The 22,489-nt window shown below is 40.2% G+C and overlaps 1 protein-coding gene across 4 annotated transcripts in view; it reads left to right on the plus strand.

Moving 5' to 3' along the window:
* The window catches only part of letm1 (leucine zipper-EF-hand containing transmembrane protein 1), a 30,397-nt gene extending 15,205 nt beyond the window's left edge, over positions 1–15,192 (plus strand). For 2 of the 4 annotated variants that reach the window (XM_071921710.2, XM_078289416.1), the window contains exons 6-14: positions 250–453; positions 820–939; positions 1,920–2,051; positions 3,089–3,247; positions 3,349–3,477; positions 5,562–5,696; positions 5,930–6,123; positions 8,633–8,789; positions 9,700–15,192. In XM_071921710.2, coding sequence (XP_071777811.1) covers positions 250–453; positions 820–939; positions 1,920–2,051; positions 3,089–3,247; positions 3,349–3,477; positions 5,562–5,696; positions 5,930–6,123; positions 8,633–8,789; positions 9,700–9,852 — 1,383 coding nt within the window. In that variant the 3' untranslated portion in view covers positions 9,853–15,192. The remainder of the gene's footprint in view (positions 1–249; positions 454–819; positions 940–1,919; positions 2,052–3,088; positions 3,248–3,348; positions 3,478–5,561; positions 5,697–5,929; positions 6,124–8,632; positions 8,790–9,699) is intronic. The other 2 variants (XM_078289417.1, XM_078289418.1) reach the window with 1 other exon arrangement.
* The last annotated feature ends 7,297 nt before the right edge of the window (positions 15,193–22,489 follow it).

Consider the following 22,489-nt stretch of genomic DNA (forward strand, 5'->3'; position numbering starts at 1 on the left):
CGAAAGATCCAATGTTGGTGAGTCCAGCTTTCTCTGGACGGGGCGCTGCTCACTGCTGTTTAGGAGACAGTTTGTATTTCGCTCTCAGGTTTCGATTTGTCTCTTTCTGTGGGCGGAGAAGAGACCACACCAGTTTCAAACAGGACGAGTCTACGTGGTCTTAGTTAGAGGGGATGGGACGCTCTTTTCTGTTGCAGCCCCACTTTGTGATTTCGGCAGATAAAAGTCATAATTTGTTCACCCTTGTAGATCCGGGACTCTGGGGAGCGTCCCAGTAATGAGCAGATCATCCGGTTCTCCAAGCTGTTTGAGGATGAGCTGACCCTGGACAACCTGACCCGACCCCAGCTGGTGGCGCTGTGCCGTCTGCTGGAGCTCCAGTCCATCGGGACCAACAACTTCCTCCGCTTCCAGCTCATCATGAAGCTGAGGGCCATCCGCGCCGATGACAAGGTCCGCCGCCGTGTGGTGCTTTTTTACTGTGCTGGTTGTTGTCCCATTGAAAAATGACGGCGTTTATCCTAATCTTTTGAAAAAATTAAAATGTTCAAACAGCTGCACTTGCATAATTAAAAAGGTACATTTATCAGAGATGATAGGTACAATATTCTTTCCATTATTATTATTTCCAAAATAAAATATGGAAAATACAGTATTTTAGCAATATTTTGACCATAATAGGTTGTCATATACATAAGAGAAAATATACATTTATCATCATCATATTATTTTGCTTCCTGTTTACATTTTGAAATGGCTGAAATGGAAGTGAATGGACCCTCTGAAGCTTGATGTTAAATCTGTGCTGTGCCGTTCCAGCTGATAGCGGAGGAGGGGGTGGAGAGTCTGAACGTGACCGAGGTCCAGGCTGCGTGTCGCGTCAGAGGGATGAGGTCACTGGGAGTCACAGAGGACCGGCTGAGAGAGCAGCTCGTCCAGGTAACGACAACAAGGGACAGACCATTTTCAGGATTACACATATCCATTTTCCCCTTAGTTACTGAATTTATGTGTCATTCTAGTAATATTGCTGAACAGCAATAACCAAAATACAGATCAAGTCTTTCCTCCGTGTGGTTTCACTTACCTATGATGTCCAATATTTGTCCCATTTTTTTTTGGTGTCTCAATCTTGTTCCAATGCTTCCATGTAAAATGACATTGACTGGATTTGATTGACTAAATTTGATTGATCCATTAGGTTTGACTGATATGGGTTTTTGAAGGTCCATAATCATATTTTCGTCTTGGAGCTGCCGATAGCTGATATTTTGAACCAATGTTCAATCTCTTTAAAGGACATGTATTCAATATTTCCCTCAGAATTTTATTACTGGCAGGGTGGAAAATCCACTGAAACAGCATTTAGATCATCATGGGACACTAAAACTGTCCATTAAAACCAATTCTAATGACATTTTTTTAAGGTCAGCAGGTATTTAAAGCAGGGTGACCCACCTCACGTGTGCAATGATGAAAACCCATTTACTGCCTTGAAGAATTAATTTACAAAAAACATCATATAATTAAATCAAAAAATAAAACAATCAAAGAAAATAAAATTTCATTGCAGGTTTTACAAATTGTTTTTCTGTAGCTGTGGCCAGGGAGAAACCTCCATCATATCCTCGGTGGACGATATCTGATAGTTAGTAACAACAATATTGGCAAATTGATCGATCGATCGATCTAACCCTATCTAACCATCTCCATATTTATTGAGGTTATGGAAACTCAAACTCAAACATGAAGACGTTAAGAATCTCCATAAACCTCCACAACCTTGACGGTTTAATAAAAACTGTCAAGGTTGTGGAGGTTTATGGAGATTCTTAATGTCTTCATGTTGCATCATATATGTGATCTGATTTATCATATCATATCTATCATAACATCTGTGATATGTTCCTCCTGGTCAGTGGTTGGAGCTGCACCTGAACCAGCACATCCCCACCTCCCTGCTGCTCCTGTCCCGGGCCATGTTCCTCCCCGACACCCTGTCCCCCGCCGACCAGCTGAAGACCACGCTGCAGACGCTTCCTGAGATAGTGGTATGTAGGCAGGCTGGTGGGATATGGGGCTTCTCTGTCGTCCATGATGAAATTATATATAGTAGATATAATAATAACAAACTTTATTTATATTGCATTTACGTAAAAGCAGATGTGCTTCAGAAAAGGGCATGAAAACAAGACCAGTAAAAGTATATAAAAACTAGTAAAAGTGATTTAAGAAGAATTGAAAACTAAAATAAATGATGAACTTGTCCTTGGTGTATGTAGTGACACACTAACTCAGTGTTCCTTGATATTTAGAAGCAAGAACATATGTTATTTGCACATATGTTATTTTGCATGAGCAGTTGTGTGTATACTATCATATTTAAAAGTGTGTCTTAGCTGGGTGGGCATTTTGATGTGTGTGAGACATTGAAAATCTTCTAGCTGTTAGGATTAGGGTTAATTGGGATTTTTTGTGTTGTCACAATACCAGAATTTGACTTTGATACCAAAACTAAGTTTAAAATCTAAAAATTCAACAACAGCAAACAAGAAAAACCATAAAGCCATGTGTTCCTACACGTGATTTGGACAGCTTTGTGAAATAGTTCTATATTTGGCTCCTGGCTCCAGTTTGTCAACCAGTTTAGGTGAACTGGGATTCAGTTCAATACATGATGGATTGTTTGACGCTGTTGCTGGTTTCAGCTGTTGGACTCATTTGAATTTTGCGCTGACTGCTGCAGTCCACTGTCAAGAGTCAGACTGCAACTCTGTCTATTCCAATCCTTCTTGTTATTCCAGTCCACATGTTTACGCCCTCTGGTGGTGACATTGAAATTGAAATTCAGCTTGCAGAACTCATTTGGTGAAAGCGTCGAACATTTATAAAATTCAATATTGAATTAAATCTTTTGCAACGGTATTGAAGTTGTATCGAAATTTTGTTTATCGGGACAAAGCTATTTAGGGTTAGTATTTAAAAAAAGAATCAGTGCTAAGCCTATTGTTTTCATACTTGAGATGATGTCCAGTGCTACTTTCTTGCTTTGGGTGGATAATTTCCTACTCTCCCCTCCCCTCTCCAGACGAAGGAGGCCCAGATGATGGTGGCGGAGATGGAGCTCTCCAAAGTGGACAACAAGACCAAGCTGGAGACGACGCTGCAGGAGGAGGCGGCCATACGCCAGGACAACAAGGACAGGGAGATGGAGCGGCTGGCTGACGCTGCAGAGAAGGCTGCCAGGGTAAAGACTCTCCCACAGCCTTTAAACTGTCTGCTGCCTACTACAGAGTATAAGACTCTTACTGTGTACTCGATGTTTTCCCCCTCCACTGTCTTCTACAGGAGGAAGAGTTGGAGCTTGATACAGAGAAGCGGAACCCGGCGGATGCGGAGCCGGTGCTGTCCACCGTTGCCGCGTCCGTCCATTCAGAGACGCTGAGGGACACGGCGCCGGTCCTGGATGCAACCAAGGTAAATGTCAGAAAACACACGCTCGCTGTAATCTGTAGTTTACTAAATGCTTTACACTCGCTACGAAATTGTATCTATTTCTATTGTTTTCTATGAGTTCCAGTATCTTGAAAATGTGTCTGGAACAAAAAAATTGGTGCTCTGAATCTGTCAAGAGCCGTCATGATGAGAATTCTTTAACTTTATTAGCACCGGAGAGATGCGCTACCCTTTTTAATATTTTTTGCATTTTATTTTTATTTATATACTGTGGTACATTTAATCATATCTTTGAGTATATTTTTACTCTGCTCTCCATTTAGTCTTATATGGATCTCCATCGCCCAGTTGATCTCGGGCATTAATGAAGCTAATCTTATTTTAATTGGTTCAATCTTGTCATTGGCTTCTGAACTAATATACCAAAGAAATAATGAAATGGAAATTAAATCTATGTCACAAATCATTTAATTTACTCTTATTCCCAGTGGCCAGTTATGTCAGGTGTTTTTGTGTGGACTCGTTTGTCTGTCTTGCCTTGTTGTCTCACCTGTTTCCACCAATCATTTTGCCACTTCCTCTTTCGTGCCGTACAGTTTGAACAGTGGCAGATGTTCCTACGCATCCAGGTTAGGTTTAACGATGTCTCCTCCTGACTGACCCTCACATCCACACCCGTTTATCCCCACACATATCTGGTCTCTAAGCGCCCATGGACCCAGATGTGGGTCAAATAGTACTTGCAAATATTTCTGGCGTTTGTTTTAACTTCCTTGGACTACCAGAGGGGTGAGGTTTGCCACATAGGACAATAAGAGAAGTGTCAGAAAATATAACAAAAAAAAAACATTGGAAAATGAGTTTGAGTGTGAGAACTAATCTGACATGTAGCATGTTTGGAGTTGTTTATTTGAACTCTGGAGTGTTTACTCCTTCAGTTTGGTTCATTTTGTGAGAACAATGCTATTCGAATTCAGGTGGCACCAAATAACGGCACAGAGACGCCTGAAAATGCGAATTTCGGCCCTCTTCCAAGACTGCGGTGCAGTTTGTTAGGAGTGAGAATGTAATCTGAACCGACTAAAGGAAACAATCCAAAAACTCAAGGGATTATGCGTCTAAAGAGACAGATATTGACATCTGATAGCCAGTAGTTCCTCATGCTTGGAAAGCCTAGCAGAACAAAATGAAGTGAGGGCAAACCACAGTCTGGACTGATGCTCATATTCAGCTTTTTCTTAATGTGATGTTAACTGGTATGAACACCAGAGAAGGTAAATTACGGCAAAGAGTGCAGACAAGTCCATCATAAGCCCCAAAACTTGCCATCCACTTTCACTGTTTTACCAGCCAACTAGATTTTTTAGAATAGAAAATGACCTCCAAATGATGGTTACGTGCCAATAGAGTAGACAAACTGAGCAGCCGCTGTCAAAATTTTCCAGCAGTATCTGGTGATAAATTCCCACCTTGCTTACTGTGGTAAACCCCACTCATCTGGTGCTCCAAGTAGGTTAAAACAAATGCCAACAGATGCTGTTTGGCCCATGTCATGTCTCCTCTTCTTTCCTTGTCACTCCTTCAGGTGGTGTCAGTCACTGTGTTGAACCTTTCCTCTCCTCACTAACAGCCTTGTAGTTCTGCAGCGTTCCCTCCCATCATCATGTGTTCATGTTAATGGGTTATGGGTAGAAGTTTCCACCCATTAGACTCTCCAGCCTCCCTCTTTTACCCCTTTTTTGTATTCAGAGTCTCCTGTGTGGGTTCACATTATATGTATGTGGTACTTGCTAAGTGCTAAGAAACACAGGTTTTACCTACTTTTTGGAGTGATTAGAGTGCATTTCCATAATACTTGTATATCCATTTTAGGGGATAAATACTCCCTTGAAATTCCCCTTTTTAATCATTCAGAATCTCTAAAATATAGAGGATCCAGTCTGTAAAAGGGTTATTATTTTGTCTACTAGTAAGGACTTGTGTTAAAAAATGTTGTGCTATGAATCATTTTAGAAGAGCAGGTGCCACTTTTTCCAAATAGTGGATTTAATTTGTGACATTTTGGAAAAAAAGAAAGTGCGTTCAATCGTCTGTGTCTCTTGCAGGGCGAGGAGATCACCAAAGAGGAGATTGACATGTTGAGCGACGCCTGCTCGAAGCTGAAGGAGCAACGGAGGCTGCTGACTCTGGAGAAAGAGGAGCTGGAAGAGCTGAAGGACGACGTCCAGGAATACAACGAGGTGCCTGTTACACACTCGTCATTACTGTAGAGAGACAAGAGTTATTAGCATTCAAATCAAAGGTTTCTTAGGGATTTGTCTTAAAAGGGACAAGTTTGTAATGCAGTATGTGACTGCTTCTGCAAGCCTGTGTTTTTGTATAAATGCAAGTGTGAATTATTGCTTCTGTGCTTTGTGTGTGTGTGTGTGTGTATGTGCTATTGGACATATTTGTGTGTTCATGTGTTTCCCAGGATCTGGAGGAGATAAAGAAGGAGCTTTCTAAGAGCGGCCAGGAGAAGGCAGTGGAGGAGTCCAAGGCCAGCCAGCGGCTCTCCAAGAGAGTCAACCGTATGATCGGTCGCATCGACAAGATCATCGGGGAGCTGGAGAAGGACAAGGTCGTCCTGGACGGGCAAATGGACAGCGGCACCTCCCCACCTGTCGGGTAAGAGCTAAAAATCTCATTGTTTTCATCAGAACTGCCTCAGGGAAACGTCGCTTTCAGACAGCGTCAGGATAGTATTTGAAGGGGTTCATTCAAAAATGCTATATATCCATTTTTTAAGAAATGTTCAATGTTAATATTTGATCATCTAATGTGTTACTGTACTTACAGCAACAGCCTTCAGTTAGCAAATGATTAAAAAAAATTATCCTTGCTAAGTTTAGTAAGTCTTCTAAGAGTTGGTGTCACCGTTTTAAAATGGTGGACATCTCATTTTGGAATGAAACTCTTCACTTGCAAATAATTCTTAGTGTTTGTTTTAACTTACTGGGAGTACCAGATGGGTGGGGTTTCAGTTCATTCCAAGGTTATTCCATTTGAAAGTCAATTTAGCATTCTTCTTGTGATAGATAACATATATGACTTTATCTGAGTTGTGCTGATGCAATAAACCTCATCTATCTGACACTCCAATTATGTAAAAAAAAAAAAAAAGCGCTCAGAATTATTTTCAAACACATTTTGACTCCTGTCTGATTGCCGAGACTATAGAAAGCAGTTAGGCCTCCTGATGTCCCAGCTTTGATTCCTCTCATGGCTTTGCTCCATTCCACAGGCTGTAGTGTGTGTGTAGTGTGTGTGGTGTGTGTAGTGTGTGTAGTGTGTGTAGTGTGTGTAGTGTGTGTGCTGGTCACTGTGGGACATGAAGCCTCTTAAAGGCAATGATGCAACGGCAACTTTCTCACGCCGTGGAGGTGGGCAATATTGCCTGCAACTAGGGTGGGGATTGGAAATGGATGGTGCAGAATGGAGTGGGTTATTAGGAATAAATTGGCAAATTGGAAAATTAACAAAAGCCACTAGCCAAATTGTCAATTTTACTGTCTCCATTAAGTTTTTCTACTCTACTAGTCACTTTGACAAATAACCAGCCATCCTTTAATGGTCCTATTCTCTACTAACAGTCTACTTGGCTGGTAAAATAGTAAAAGTGGCTGCTGAGTTTAGAGATTTACTCGATACTATAACGTCTAGATAAAATTAATTAGATTCTTGTCCTGGTTGTGGGCAAAATTGCTCATCTGAATTCTCTGAGAATGTTGCCTATGTATCATGGTCTTCTTCACTCTCCATGATATACGACTGTATATGTAACAGTCATTTCATAGATTTCCATAATTCAGATTAGATTATGTGGATTGTAATTGCAATTTGTAGATTGCAATTTACAAATCAGTTGTTGTTATGGATTGTTTTTGTAACCATCATCATCATTATCATCATCCTCATCATTGTCATCTTTATCATCACTTCTTTGTAAAATGGTGGTGGAGAGAGAATCAGGAACAAAAGGTTTCCCAGAAAAAAAAAAAAAAAAGATTTGTGTATAAATTTATATTTTACGTTTTCAGAATCAGTTCCTAATCCGTTTAAAATTTTACAGATTATTCTTTGATAAATATAGTGACGCCAAAAGGTAAGATAAACTGGTAAAATGCCTCCCCATTTGCTTGCTTGCCAAATGCTAACATTGCATTATGGGTTGTCGACCATTAGCTGCTGAAATCCCGCCATAAAGGATCGGCCATTTCTTTCACCTCGTCCACAGCTTTAGCTTCCATTGCTGCTCCTTCACTGAGGTGCTGTCCACTGGTTGCTGTGCACTCATTTTACTTAACGCCCTTTTTTTGCCCCGTTCATGAATGAAATAACATTGAAAACAAAGATCTAATTCAAATTGCTTGATTTGAACGATTTAAGATGGATTTAAGATCCAAACTGTATTAAACTACTTGTCAGGGATGTTTGTTTATTAGAGTAACTCCTTAACCTTTATTGAGGTTAATCAAATAAGTAATTTCATAGCATTCTGATTTAAAGCTGCATGAGGCAAGATTTTTATGTAAAAATGCATCCATCGTATTCAGCCTAAATCATAACCCACTAATTGAGACCCTGTAGATTTGCTGTATTTTCCCAAATGACTTTCTGGTGTCTGGTGTGGACACTTCTCCACCAACAGGAGGTGAGAAATCTGAACTTAAAATCCAAACTCACCAACGTTAGATTTTTTCCTCTCTCGTCTCTTTGCTTTCCTTTGGTATAAAGCATCACAATGTTGTTTTCTGGGTTTTTAAATTCTAATTTTTCAAACAGTTGGTATCTGGAACTGCCATTCTGTTACTTTTACTTTTTTTTTGTTACAGTTTTGCTATTTGGAGCCAACAGCATGCGAAATTGCCCAGTGCAGCTTTAAACGCAATATTTACCAGAAGCTTTAAAAACAAATCAATTGAAACCGTCCTTTGATTGTAGTTATCTGCATTATCGTTGAAGCAAATCTGACCGAAATTTAACATGAAGCAAATAAGAATGAAAATCAGTTTGATTGGTGTGATCTGGGAACCTCGAATGCAGCATGCGAGTGAGACGGGACAGTTCCCCCACCCCTCAGACTTCTCCACCATTTTACGTCCTGTCAAACCGAGTAACCGTTCCCTGTATGCAGTCTGTTCTACACCTTCAGGGAGAACCTCATCAGCATCGACGAGCTCATCGGCATCATGCGGCAGATCCAGAACATTCCAGAGCACAAGCTGCAGAGCATCGCCGACGCGCTCGACGACAACAAGGACGGCAAGATCGACATCGACGACGTCATCAAAGTACGTTCCAGAGGATGACGGAAGATACCAGAAGGCTTTCTTGTTTTGAGTTCTTTTTTATTGTCTTTCTTGTTTTTTTAATTGTTTGTAAAAAAAAATGTCTCTCGTTGGAGTCAAAGGTGTTTTTAAGAGAAGAAGGTAAGGCGCTCTTGCATGGAAGGGGGACGGCGTTTCTTTTGGCAGCACAACATGTGACATATAATTCCTGTTGTCATGAAAAATTCAAGAGATGATAATCCACCTGCTCAACATCTCCATTTGTTAAGTTTCAACAGATTTGCTTATTTATCAGTGTATTTTAAGGGTTTAAGTACCCAGTTCAGGATCATCTTAAGTACTTTAGATCATAATTAAACAAGTGTATGTTAACTAATGTTGCTACTGGTAATTCATAACTTATAAAACGTAATACTTTATAGAGGTTTAATGCCATTTATAGGTTCATTTTTTTTAATTTTTTTTAATTTTTGCTTTAATTTTGAATTTATTGAATAGTTGGTAGTAGCAAATTTGCAAACGGAAACCTTTTATCGCCCCACTACTGTTTTTGCTTTATAATTTTAAAATGAAACTGGTGAGCAGTGATCTACAGGCAGTTATTGATGACTTCAATCTATGTTTAGTAATGTGCTATTTACTCACTTCGTACTTGTTTTCTCTCGCACCATGCTGTAATAGTTTGGTCAGTTTGTCAGCAGCAGTCGTCCATCTGTTTTACCTGATTGTTAATATGCTTTTATTTTACAGCATCTTGTAAGTGCGATAAGAAAACTGAAGTGCATATTTTAGTATCTTGATAAGTTACCTATTATCCTTCACAAAGTACTGTAATTTGTGTCTAATCAAGGGTATCTCGTTTTAGAATGACCCCCCCTTCAAATATAGTTATACTGGCCATGTGTTTTCCCAGGTGGTGGAACTGATCGACAAGGAGGACATCGACATCTCCACCACCCAGGTGGCCGACATCATGGTGATGCTGCAGAAGGAGGAGAAGCTGATCGAGAAGGAAAAGGCCAAAGAGAAGGCTGAGAAGGAGCAGGCAGCTAAATTCAACAGCTAACTCGTTTCCCACAAAGACGGGCCCTTGTAAAAAAAAAAAAGAAAAAAAAAGAAAAGACTATTGAGAAGTTTGTTTCTGGAGTCGCTCTGGACAAACTGCTGGAGCCGAGAGAGTGGTGAGGTGACAGCTGCCTTCTCTCAGTGTTGTTCCATCACAACTTGGGCTCTTACAAATTTGTTAAAAAAAGATGAAAGAAGGCTCATTGCCTTTAAGATGCACAAATTCATAGAGAAACTTAAATTGCGATTATGTTTAACCCTTTTGGACTGATTCTATATATATTTGGTTTGTTTAATTTTACTCAATTATTTATTAATACAGGGGAAACAATGACTTGAAATCATGGTTGTTCTCCTACCTTCAAGCTGCTGAAGGAGAAATGAATCAAAATTGGATTTGGAAAATATATTGGGAGATATATTGTTTAAGTTTGAGGTGAACCATCTTGCCTTTCATTTCATTCATGCAATCATCTCAGAGAAATGAGAGTTCATTTCTCGACTTTGCACACTAAAAACCACTTTCATCACCGTCATTCCTCTTTGATTTTGTTTGGTTTATCCTGCAACAGTATCTTTTTTTTTTTTTTAATGAGCACCTCATATTGATATGTAGTAAAGTGACTACTTGTTATTTATTTTTGAATGTAATACGGAGACGTAGCTAAAGATGGCTACAAGATGCTTAAATGGTGGTTGCAACCAAAGACGCCATCAGAGACAACATAGAAAATATATTCAAATTCTATGGGCAGTTATGAAGAGTTGAATTCCAAAATGCTATATATTCATTTTGGAACTAAAAATCATAACATGAAGTTACCTCTAAAATAGAAATAGAGGATCCATGCTTTAAAAGTGTTATTGTTTTGCTAGCCAAGGACTGAAGTTACCTGCTATCGATATCAATATATAAAAACTACCGTAACGTACCGTAATTTGTTTTCATTTTGTACTCATTATGTAATAGCACTTTGTAGTCACATGTTTGAAATAGCTGGCAGCTCATTTTGGAGCGTAACTCTTCATATCTATTCCTAAACGTTCAGTACAGCTCTCTCTAAAATGCCAAAGTTGCACTGTGGCACATTTGTCAGCATAGATTCGGACTATTCCTAAAAATAATCTCTATTTACAAACCAGTAAAGACTGACCGATACTTATTAGCGATGGGGATTATAATCAGGATGGGGACTTTAACACCAGCCACCAACCAGATATTGTTCAGGTGTGGCTGAGAGCAGGAGGGTTTTCTATGACAGGAGGTAATTGTTTGGAGGAAATAGAGTGATTGATTGAGAGTGGTAGGTCAAGTTTGGGACTGAAAGCCACTGCGGGCCTGTGAACAAAAAGCCAGTTTCCTGCCCTGTATAAGTGAGAAATAGTTTATTTGAGCACGTGAGGAGTGTGATAACCAATGGTGATCTCGACCTCCGTCGTTTTAATGCCAAGTTGCCTTGTCTGGACCCAGATATTATGGATAATATACTGTTGGGAATTTGTTTTTGAGTATTTTAAGCAGATGACATAGCTATGATGTGCTTTTCACTGGGGATTTACTTAGTGTAAATGAGTGTTTTTGAGTTCAAATATGGGCTGCAGAAGTAGGGATGAATTGAATTGAAGATTAGGTATTTTGAATATTAGGTACATATTGAATCCTCATTTATCTTTGCACTGTAGCCGTGGATGTGTACAGGGTTTAAACAAGGATTCCCCAGGACAAAGTGATAATTTGAGATAGCGTTTCAGTTGACTACTCTGCATTAAATTCATCCCGGTGCCTGTTTTCATTTGTTCCAGTGACTGAGCATGTGTTCACACTGCAAGCAGCTCGGTTGATGCGTCGCTGTGTTGTGACTGATTGTGGGCGGGGCCAGAGACTCTGATTTCATCTATGTTGTGATCTTGTTAACTTTTGAACAGGCAAATTGCAGTTTTTGCTGCTGTGGTATTGCGTTTCATTACGCTGAAATGTTTTGATGAGTTAACATAGCTAGCTACAGTAGGAATTAAATAGCATTAATTTGAAATTAACACAAACCCCCCCCCCCCCAATAAAATGACTCAGAGCTTACCATCGACCCAACAATGGCTACAACTAATCTCCAAACATTTATTCCTGGAGTCTTTCACATAAAAGCTGTAGAGAACTGGGAAGCTTTGAATGGCTGGAATGAACTTTTGTTACTGAAACAAAATCACATCTGCAGGGAAACAAGCTGTGACCAACTTTCCTCTGCCAACAGGCCTGCTGAGCGTCCGCACATCAGAAAAGTTTCCCTGGTCGCTCTGCTCTGTAGGAAATGAATGGACCTCCGGTGGCGTGTTGCTCGCAGTGTGAACGCACAGTAAGGGGTTTTAATCCTCTTCTATCAAGCTCTCTGCCAGTTTAATTCCATTGAATATTAGGTATTTTGTGCTCAAGGCGAATCCTCTTTTATCACTGCACGGTAACCAGAGATGTGTACAGGTGTAAATGAGGAAGACGAAGTGGCGCTTGAGATAACGGCGAGCGGACGACCCCGCGTTAAATCCATTCCCGGAATCCGCTGTCATTCGTTAGGATGATTAAGGGGGTTGTTGGTTTCCCCATCAGGCACCGTCCCGTTTCAGACCCGGGGCGAGGGCTCCGCTCTGCCTGGGACCAGTCAGACTGATGGGCGCGGGGTAAACACTCGCCCCATACATGGGCCAAAGCCAGCCACAGTGGAGGGTTGTGTTTAGGTTAGAGACGCTCCGGCGGTACGTGGCATGCTCGCTGCCGCATAAATCATCAGCCAGTGTAAACATGTCAGTATGTGTGGAGAATAACGTCGTGACAGCCCCCCCCCCCCCGCTTCCACCCGGCAGGAGAGAGCCGTGTTTGTGTCCCGGTGCCTGACAGCTTTTATATATTTTAGCAGCGCTGCCACTGTTTCTGGGCGGCGTGGGGTCAAAGGTCAGCGGATTGGAAAATGCATGCCAATATCGCGAAGTGACGCACACCAGTGTAAGTGAGGCTGACTGAAACCGATAAGCAGGGTTCCTACGTGGGTCTGGAAAAGTGCGTAACATGAACTGAGTGATTTTTACGTAATAATTATGGAATTACACAAATACTCTGGAAACTACGGAGAAATATCGTGATTTAGACACATATGGCGACACATTTTATGCAGCTTTAGACTCACTGTCACTTCACATATTGTGATTTTCACGGTGAAGAATAATATGAGTGATATGGCCTAGTTGACAGACGTATTGCCCAGCATAAATCATATTGAACACCCACCAAAATCTTCAAATGCATTCAGGAAATTAAGTTCTGGAGAAAGTTTTGAAATGTAAAATATGCGAACCCTGACACTAGTATCGACAAAACGATGCAGAGCGGTGTATGTGAGGCTGACTGAAGTGTGTCATTTGCTGAGACGTTACAAAACCCCCAGAACAAAGGTTTGGACAGCTGTGCATCGGAGTCAAAATAGCAGGTTCACCTCTGTGGCTGCGGAGCGAGGGGTGAAGCAGGAGTCACAGCTAACCGCTGGCAGCAGTGCTGAGCTTTCCTGCTGCTCGTGTTCATCGGCTCTGCTGTTCAGGCCGCTGCAGTCTTTGGATAACTGTGTTGATTTACTACCTGAGGGAGAAGGGAAGGAGAGCCGCAGTTGATACCGAACGCATTTCGACAGTGAGCTTAAATCGGGTGTTTTTTGCTTGTGTCATCGTTTCCCGAATGGTTTAACAAGGAGGCCAACCAAAGCCAACAGTCTGTTGTTTTGCCTTGCTTTCATCTTTTGATGAAATCTTTATTACATTGTAGATTAGTCAGCAGAAAAAATGGCTACTTTCAGTTTGCTGTCCCAATGCTTTCACTATTGTCCACGGAGTATTCCCACTGTGTAAATGCACTATGTTATTAAGTTTTGATAGGTGTGTGTTAAGTGTGTGGACTCAGGGTGTGAATGTTCAGTCTGATTTGGTCGGACCAGCTTCGGTGTGGCAGGGAACTGAAGTGTGTTGTGATCTACCATACAAGCCGTCCCAGGAGGTTTCTGTCGAGTCTGAGGAGCCGAATCGTGGATCTTATGTACTAGAAGTACCAATATTTAAAGCAATAAGTCGTTTATACAGCATGTACCATGGGTACTTTTCAGTTTTATTTCCATTTTGAGGCGGAACAAGTGTACAAAGAATATTGTGATATATCCAGAAGAGAAACGGAGTCCGCACACTGTCAGTAAATTCTTAAGTGAACGAGTAATTTCTCCTTTCATCCTGATAGTGTGTGGATTCTGTTTCTCTTCCTGATATAAGGTTGATATATTGCTTATTTTGCAATTAATGCACCTGTAGTTGACCATTATATGGACTTGTTGTTTTTTTAAGAGAGCAGACGTACCCCATTTTTTCTAAAAAAAAAGTATATTGCACCAGCCCTTTTTATCAGTGGAGGAATGCTATTTTTTGTAGAATATATTCCAAGATTAGTGTTTTTTTTTTCAGGGGAAGTAGACAGTAGAGTTTAGTTAGAGAGACGAGGGCAGCTGTGTGATTGGAGGACGACAGGAGACAGGAGTTTTAAGATGGAGCTGAAGGACATGGACTCAGATCCTGTCCTGCTTCTGTGGATCTAGACCTGAAGGAAGAGCCCAGAGCGATCATCAGGGTTCCTACGCAGGTCTGGGAAGCCTGGAGAATGAAACTGAGCATTTCCAGGTCTTGAAACTTACACTTGATTACATTTATGTAGTTGTACAGCCACTCTCATTTCGCATATTATCATATTTGTTGTTGTGAATAACAACTGTCAACTAAGGAGTGCTGAAGCCTAGCTGGCCAGCTGCTATCAGCTTGTATGCAATTAAACCCCAAGCACAATCTTCAAATCTAGTCTAGAAATTAAGATTTGGGAAAAGTAATGAATATTGAAACAGAAAATATGTAGGAACCCTGTATTACAAATCCCAAAAATCCCCCCACTAGATTTGAAAGGGGAGGCGGCACGTTGCAGTATAATCTCATAACCGATTACATTAATGTTTTTTAAAATCATATCCGAAAATATTAGTCATTGACCTTAACGAAAGCTATAGACTACTGCAGTTTGTTTTGAAAGAAGTGTCATGTTATTTATTTATTTAATCAACCTTCAAAAGATAATGTTTTTTTTTTTTTTACCATGTATCCGGATGTGGAGATACTGACTGGGTACTGGATTTGATTTTAGTTAAAAACTTGAAATCTGAATCTTAAAAAAACGTATGAAATGCAACCGTTTTCTTTTTAACAACGAATCAAGTATTTATGTAAAGAAACATCATTTACATAAGTGTTGAATAAAATCATGGATGATCCTGGATTGATTGTGTTATGTACCTTTTTTTTTTTCCTCATTTCTGTGTCACACCCTGCATCTCCCATCTCTCACCCTGCGTCGCTCTCTTCCTCCACGCTGCCATTTTAGCTTGTGTGTCGTCCCAAACTCTTCCACTCAGCCATTTTCTGTTATTTCTCATTCCTCAGCCTCGCCACGCTTGCTGCCGCTCCCCACAAAGCCTCCGTCCTCTGCCCACTGGAATGCAACCAGACTTATTTTTCCAGTGACAGTTTTAAAAGTCTGTGTGTAAGCTGTTATACGAACAGACCGTAGGAGGCAGGGTGCACAAAAAGGCGTTAACAGATCAGGAGTTTTAACCCTTTTACGTGTGCGGATCTGATCTTTCAAGTGCAAATGGGGAGAAAATACCACAAAAAACGGAGACTTTTTGTGGTTGAAGCATCGCAGTAAAGAAATAGTCTTTCCATTTGTTCTTCAAGTGTAGTTTTATCCGTTCACCTGCCTGAAAACAGACCGGATGAACAGATCTGATCTTCTCACGGCGGTCTAAAACCCACATGGAGTTTTTCCCTGTATAGACAGTGAGGAACAGATTCAGCAACCGCCACGAAGGGTTAAAACTCAAATCGTTTTTGCTTGTTCAAATCGGGGATGTGATTCTCTTGTAGCTCCTTTTTTTAAAGGTGTGAAATGCAATTGAATTATTGTCTCTCATGGCCTTGAATGTAGCCTTTAAAGCTGCACTAGGCAAGATTTTGATGTACAAATACAGCTGTCTTATCATCCTAAATCACACAGTGGGTCGTATTTCCCCGCTAATCGAGACGCTGTAGATTCGCCCTATTTGCCCAAATTAAATTCTGGTGTCTGGTCTGGTCACTTCTTCACCAACAGGAGGTGACAAATCGAAACTTGAGGGTGAAATCCAACCCGTCTCCCAAACCGCAGCAGAGAAAGCCGGACTCACCGATTTCTGAAGTCCTTAAAAGTCCCCGTGAAATGAACTCCCGTTACTTTTTCTTCCTGGAAAGCACAGTATCTTTAATGGTGACATCATGCTGCACCAGTAGGCGTAAATATACATTTCTAACCAATAAAACCATCAGATTTTTTTTGAACAGTCCCGCCCCTCCCATGCCTTTCTCTCCCCTGACTCATATTCCATTGGTTTAGACTTTAAGATGATCCCCGCCCCAAAACGCGTCAAATCCAGAAAGTAAAGATCCGGTTTCATGGGGTCTTTTTAGGCCAATGTACGTAAATTGCCTAGTGCAGCTTTAAAATCTTAAAAAAACTGTCTTGAAAATGTGGTGTTTTCTCACTCCGCTGCCTCTCCGGTGGAAAAAAAATCAATCAATTCATGCAGAAGTTTCATGGTTCAAATTTAAACTGCAGCCGGAGCGTTCTGAAAAAGCTGCAGGCGGCCTGTAAACGGGCAGCTACTGCTTTCCCCCCCGCTTTGTTCCTATAGCACTGTCCGTCCTTCATCACTCCCCTGATAGAAGTCGCCGTAGAGAAACAAATGATTCACAGTTGAGTCGGTGCAGGAAGGTGCAGGAAGGTGCCGGGTGTGTCGGGGCCGGCCGGTGGATCTGTCTGTACCGCAGAAGCACATTGATCTCAGGAAGTGTGAGCTTGTCTGCTTCAGGGAGTTTCTGTTTTTGAGGTGCGATATTCTGACAAAGTGTTGATTAAAAAGGAAAAGAAGCCCGGGAGGATTTGAAAAAAAGAAAACAAAAAACATATGAGACGATGTTGACAGTTTTTTTGTACGTAGTTTGTAATTTGGAGCCTGTATTCAAAGTCCTAGATCCCTTATATTTGTAAGTGAGACTTGAGAAGTCACGGGACGCTGTCTGAGGTCAGCTGCCTTCAGTGGAATCAGGGTGTGTGTGTGTGTGTGTGTGTGTGAGAGAGATGGAGACAGTTGTGTTTCATTCAATTTCAATGCCTCTAATACTGAAATATTTCAAATGTGAGGAATAGAAATGACTTTTCTGCATTGGAAATCAAATCAGTTTTCATCATGAAATTGAATTGAACCTGCAACTGTAGTGAAATGTTTTTGATACTGGATTTATGGATTATCAATATCTTTCATATGAAAAAAAGAAATCCGGGTTCCCTTTAGCCCACGTGGCTCAAAATTACTTGACTACCAAGAAGACACTACCTATTTTAACAAAGCAGCAAGTCACTGTAGGAAACGGATGCCATAGGAAGTCTGAAAATTGGATTTCAGATATTATAATGTTTGTATATGGGAGGTATAGAGGAATTATATAAGATGCAATATGGATGTTTTTGAAGTTGATTTGGAAATGTATTTCTAATTTCCACAGACTGGATTCTGCAAAGCATGTCTTGTTGGTTGAAGTTAAATCTGATGTGGTTCATTTACACAAATGATGACAATGAAACTTGCATCACTGCTACTGGCATAGTAAGAAGTTATTTAAATGATTCATTATTCATTTTAATTATTTATCACTTATTTTAAATCCCTAGGAAATGAAGAAATGTAGTTTTGCCCTGGAACCGGTCTGATTATGTGGAGACCGATCAAAAACACTAGATGAGTTCCCAACTGCTGTATAAATACTTTATGTATACTTTCTTTTGAAGTATAAACTATATGTAAATATGTTAAAAGTATTACTGGGTGCCTCCATATGCAGCATCAAGAGAAAATCCTTCACTGGAAGCATCATGGATTATAACTTTACTGACTGTGGAGGGATTGCATGATTCAAATGATCTATCAGTGTAACTTTGACTATAATAACTGAGTCTGCCTAACTTAATATTGTGTTTTTCTGATATGAAAGAACAAGCAGTGGTTTCCTGTCATGTCATGCAGCAGTGGTGCTTGGGAGTGTTTAGTTATGGTTTTAGTGCGGGTTGCAGAGCTGAAAATGTGTTTTGGATACTTTGTAACACTTTACGGAACACATTAACTATTAATAAGTAACTTAATAACATGCATATTAGTAGTTTATTGGTTCATTATTAGTCATAACAAACCACTTATTAGCACCTTATTCTGTACTATAATGTATTCTACAAGTATAAATCCCATTAATTATGGGTTTTCCCTCAATAGCGTCCTAATTAGTCTTACAGCAGTCAGTCAGGTTCTTGCACATGAAGTTGGGCTTTTAGTCTGCTTTGCTCAGTTTGGGGCTTATAAGGTGCTAGAATCACATATTATTAAGAGGAATTATTAACCTATTGAGGGAAAACCCCATAGTTAATAGCTAATATGTGTTCCCTAATCTGAAGTGTTACCGGATACTTTTATTATAATGAAAACATCAGTTCTAAACATTAGGACTACTTTTTAGACAGAAATCTGGCTAAATCATAATGTTTTGTGAATTTCACAGTGAGGGTCGTTGCAGCACCGCTGCTGTATGACAGCAGAGGAAACAGCAGAAATCTTCTCCTGTGTGTTTGAGCCGGCAGACTCTCCTCTCTGCCTCTGTCAGTAGCTGTAGTCTGTTAGAGCCGCAGCCAGCATCTCAAATATGTAAACCGGCCGGATAAACCTGCCGTGGAGACGCCGAGAAACAGGCGGCCGCGTCATTCACTGTGTCAAAACACAAGAAGAAGAAGAAGAAGCGACTGAACTTTGGTGCCACTTGTTTCGACACACGACTGCACCTTCCGTTGTGTGATGTGTTGAAATGTATTTTAGATTCTGGGCTTGTCATCAGTGTGTTTGCAGCAGGTGCTTCTACTGTAACTCCTCTCCTCTCTCCGCTCTGCTCTGGCTCTGCGCCGCTTTCCCCCGCAAGCATCTTGTTTCCATCGGAAGCTCAGTGTTTCCTCGATGAATTTATGCAGCAGCAGCGGAGCCTGGGGAGCGTTTTCAGTCCTGGTTCCACATCTGTCCCTGTTTTGTTCCCAGTTATGGTTACAGCGCCGGTTGCGGTGCTAAAAAAAGTTGTTCTTCGGAGAGTTTATTGTTGTAAACATTTTAATTCCAAACATCGGGACCCCTCGCTTGTTTGTGTCCTGGAGGAAAATGTGGCTAAATGATGCTGTTATTTTAATTTCACATTTCCTCTAGCAGGGGTGACGGTATCCTGGCACCGCTTCGCCCTGCAAAGGCAAACAGCAGGAACTACTTTTTGTATGTTTTAAAGGTTAAATGTCATGACGAGGGTTTAGATTTCATAACAACCAAAAAATGAGACCATGAAAAGCCACTAAAAATCATTCAAAGTTTGAAGTTGTTTTTCTCAGAGTTGCTGCTGTTTGGTTTCGAAGGTGAAGGAAAGACTGAAGCCAGTCGAACAGATTTCTGCTTATGAAGTGTGGACGCACATTACAAGATTCATTTGAGATGTGTTGAAATAATTAAGACCAAAGTTTCTAGACAACAAATCTGCTGAGAAAACAATTACAGTTTCCATCATAGCTTATTTACAACGAGTGCAACAGGAGAAAAGATATAAATTCCCAGTTTGACAACATTACAAGCAACCAGTAATGTGAGGGTCAAAGCTACAGTGTCAAGTCAGGATTATTTGTATAGAGTTTAATCACAGTCACAGTCTGAAAAGGCTTCACATGCCCACGTTTTAACACGATAAGTGAAAACTAAGACCCTCAACCTCAAACCCTCACAGAGAACAAGGACAAACTCCCACGAAAACCTGGAACCAGCTTTCAGATAAAAGATGTGACAAATATTCTTGTGTCCCAGGAATTATGGTTTAGAGAAAAAGAGAAGTGCCAACTGCACCAGTTGGATTTTCAACCTGACTTCTGTTAATTAACTCTTGGGTTAACTTGGGTTTAAATCTTGTAGTGTGCCGAGCCAAAAGGTTCCCAAACTCAGCCTTAACTGGAAAGAGTCTGTCGCTCCTTCAGTGCCTCCGGTTCAGTGCATCAAGCAATGTAAAGATAAAAATGATAATGGTAAAAAAAACAATAATAACTGTTTTTTTTACCATTATCATTTTTACCTTTACTTTCAGTCTGGTTTTCAGTTTAGTTTCAGTCAGTTTTCAGACTGTTATAGTTATTAATTATCTGAAATGATACTCTTTAATTGCATTTACCTGTAATAATCTTGTTGAGGGAACATCTTAGACTCATATGCTGCTTTTTAAGCAGGCTGCACACTACAAGATTTAGACCAGATTTAGTTAAAAGTATCCACCATCCGCCCAAAAGTGAAGCAGGACGGCCACTTTGGTGCTTTGTAGCAACTGATGGTGTAATAACCACAAGCTGAAGCTGTCAAAATGTAATAAAATGTTCCTCTAGATGGTTGAAAATATAAAAAAAACATGATAATGTAATAGATTCCAAAGGGTATAACATTTTTAACTGATGATGCAATAATAATGCCAAAAATAAGAATGTGATAAATTGAGTTACATTCATTATTAGCCATTATTATTGTTACATAATTAAAAATATGTTATACCCTTTTTATAAAGTAATAATTGTGGGTTAGTGTAATGATGTGATGTTATAATGTTATCCAAATTATTACATTCACAGCTTTTATTACATTTTCAACCAATTTAGAGGGATGTTTTATCACATTTTGACAAGTTATTACATTACCAGTTGCTACAGGATTGAAGGATTCTTGTGGTTTTCTTGCATCCTGACAGATATTGTACAAAGCTTTGGAAGTCAGCGCTGTATAAAATGCTGCATCGTCACCACTGTTCTTCCATCAGTCACGACAGCTGAATGTTTAGTCACATTAGACAGGGTTCCTGCACAGCTGTGTGGAAAATGAGTTCGAAAACATCCAAGTCTTAAAGATTGGAAATTGCAAAAAAAAACTCTTTGTTGAGTCCCGATACACATTTGATGTAGTTTTGCACATTTGTGGTGTTTATTGTTTTGAAGAATAAGCTTCATTTATATCGGCATCTTGAACACCAAAACTGTCACACCCGGTCAAGAAGAAGAAGTGACGATCTGGAAAATGTGTTTAATTCTAAGGTGTAAAGTGTGTGGGAACCCTGGTTAGGGCCGACTCTGTTTACCACTGATAGTGAAACCACACCGCTGTCTGCTCCGTGCAGTCGCCACACAGTGCTGCTGTCGCTCTACTGTGCTTCGTAGTCTGATGTACTGTAACCTGAACACATCTGAGACACCTGGATTGTTAGGAAGCTGCCATGATCATGCTGTTGTTCATAACGCTTGCAAAAACTGCAATAAATCTCTTAACAGATCTTCTGACTCTGTGGATCTCTGTCTTCTCTAGCAGCTGTCTGTCTGTCTATCATTTATTTATTGTCTTTTCTCTTTTAAGTAGAGATATATCATTACATGTGACCAATATTGGCCTTTTATTAAATATCAGATATTGTCCAGTCATGTCGTCCCTGACCACAGCTGGAAAACCTGCTTATTGTTTTTATCTTTAGTTATTCATTTAATTGTTCAATTATGTGTTTTTGTAAATTAATTCTTCATCTAAAGGCAGTAATGTCTCCCAGAGTTTCTCTACCACTGACTAGGTGTGTTGGGTCTCTCTGTCTTAAAGAGCTGCTGACACTAAAAGAATTTCATCAGTCTGGGTTTCAGTGGAGAGTTTTAGTGTCCCATGATGCTCTGAATGCTGTTTCAGAGTTAGTTTCCACCCTCGTCAGTTTCCACCCTGACGAGAAGAAAACTCTGGGGGAAAACACTGAATAGTTGTATTGTTTTGGCATGAAAACAGTGCAATTTAAGATATTGATTATCAGCTCTCGCTCTCAGTCTAAAAATATCAGTATTGATCTTCAAAAACAGATTTTTAAACTAATTTTTCTGCAGATTTGTATTGTCCTTGAGTCTGAGAAAGGCGCTCATAAATTGGATTTATTAATATTATTATTCAAAAACCCATATCCGTCAAACATTTCTTTTAGCTATTTCTGAAATGAAAACAGTGTAAAGGATGTTTTTTAAAACTTATATTGACCCAGGATAGCATGCCTGAGCCCCCCCTCGATGGTAGTTACTGTTTAGGGAAGACAGAGTGCAACAGATTTATTTTCATGGTATGAGCCGTCTTGCCACTAGATGGCAGTGTGTGACAGGCTTTTGACGGTCCAGCATGAAAACCGCTCTCATTGGCCAACTGTGACTCCTTGTTCTTGTGAGTGATGAATGAGCAGACCTGGGTCAAATAGTAGCCGCAAAAAAAAAAAAATCTGTTTGCTTTAACACCTTTGGAGTGCCAGGTGGGTGGAGTTTCCCCGCTTTGGGGCAATTCAAACAGTGTCAGCCTGAGTTGTTAATCACAGAAAAGAATACTAAATTGACTTCCAAACACTTTCCTGTGATTGTGTAATCT

The sequence above is a fragment of the Centroberyx gerrardi genome, chromosome 17 (genome assembly GCF_048128805.1).
Source record: "Centroberyx gerrardi isolate f3 chromosome 17, fCenGer3.hap1.cur.20231027, whole genome shotgun sequence".
In the NCBI taxonomy this organism is placed as follows: domain Eukaryota; kingdom Metazoa; phylum Chordata; class Actinopteri; order Beryciformes; family Berycidae; genus Centroberyx; species Centroberyx gerrardi.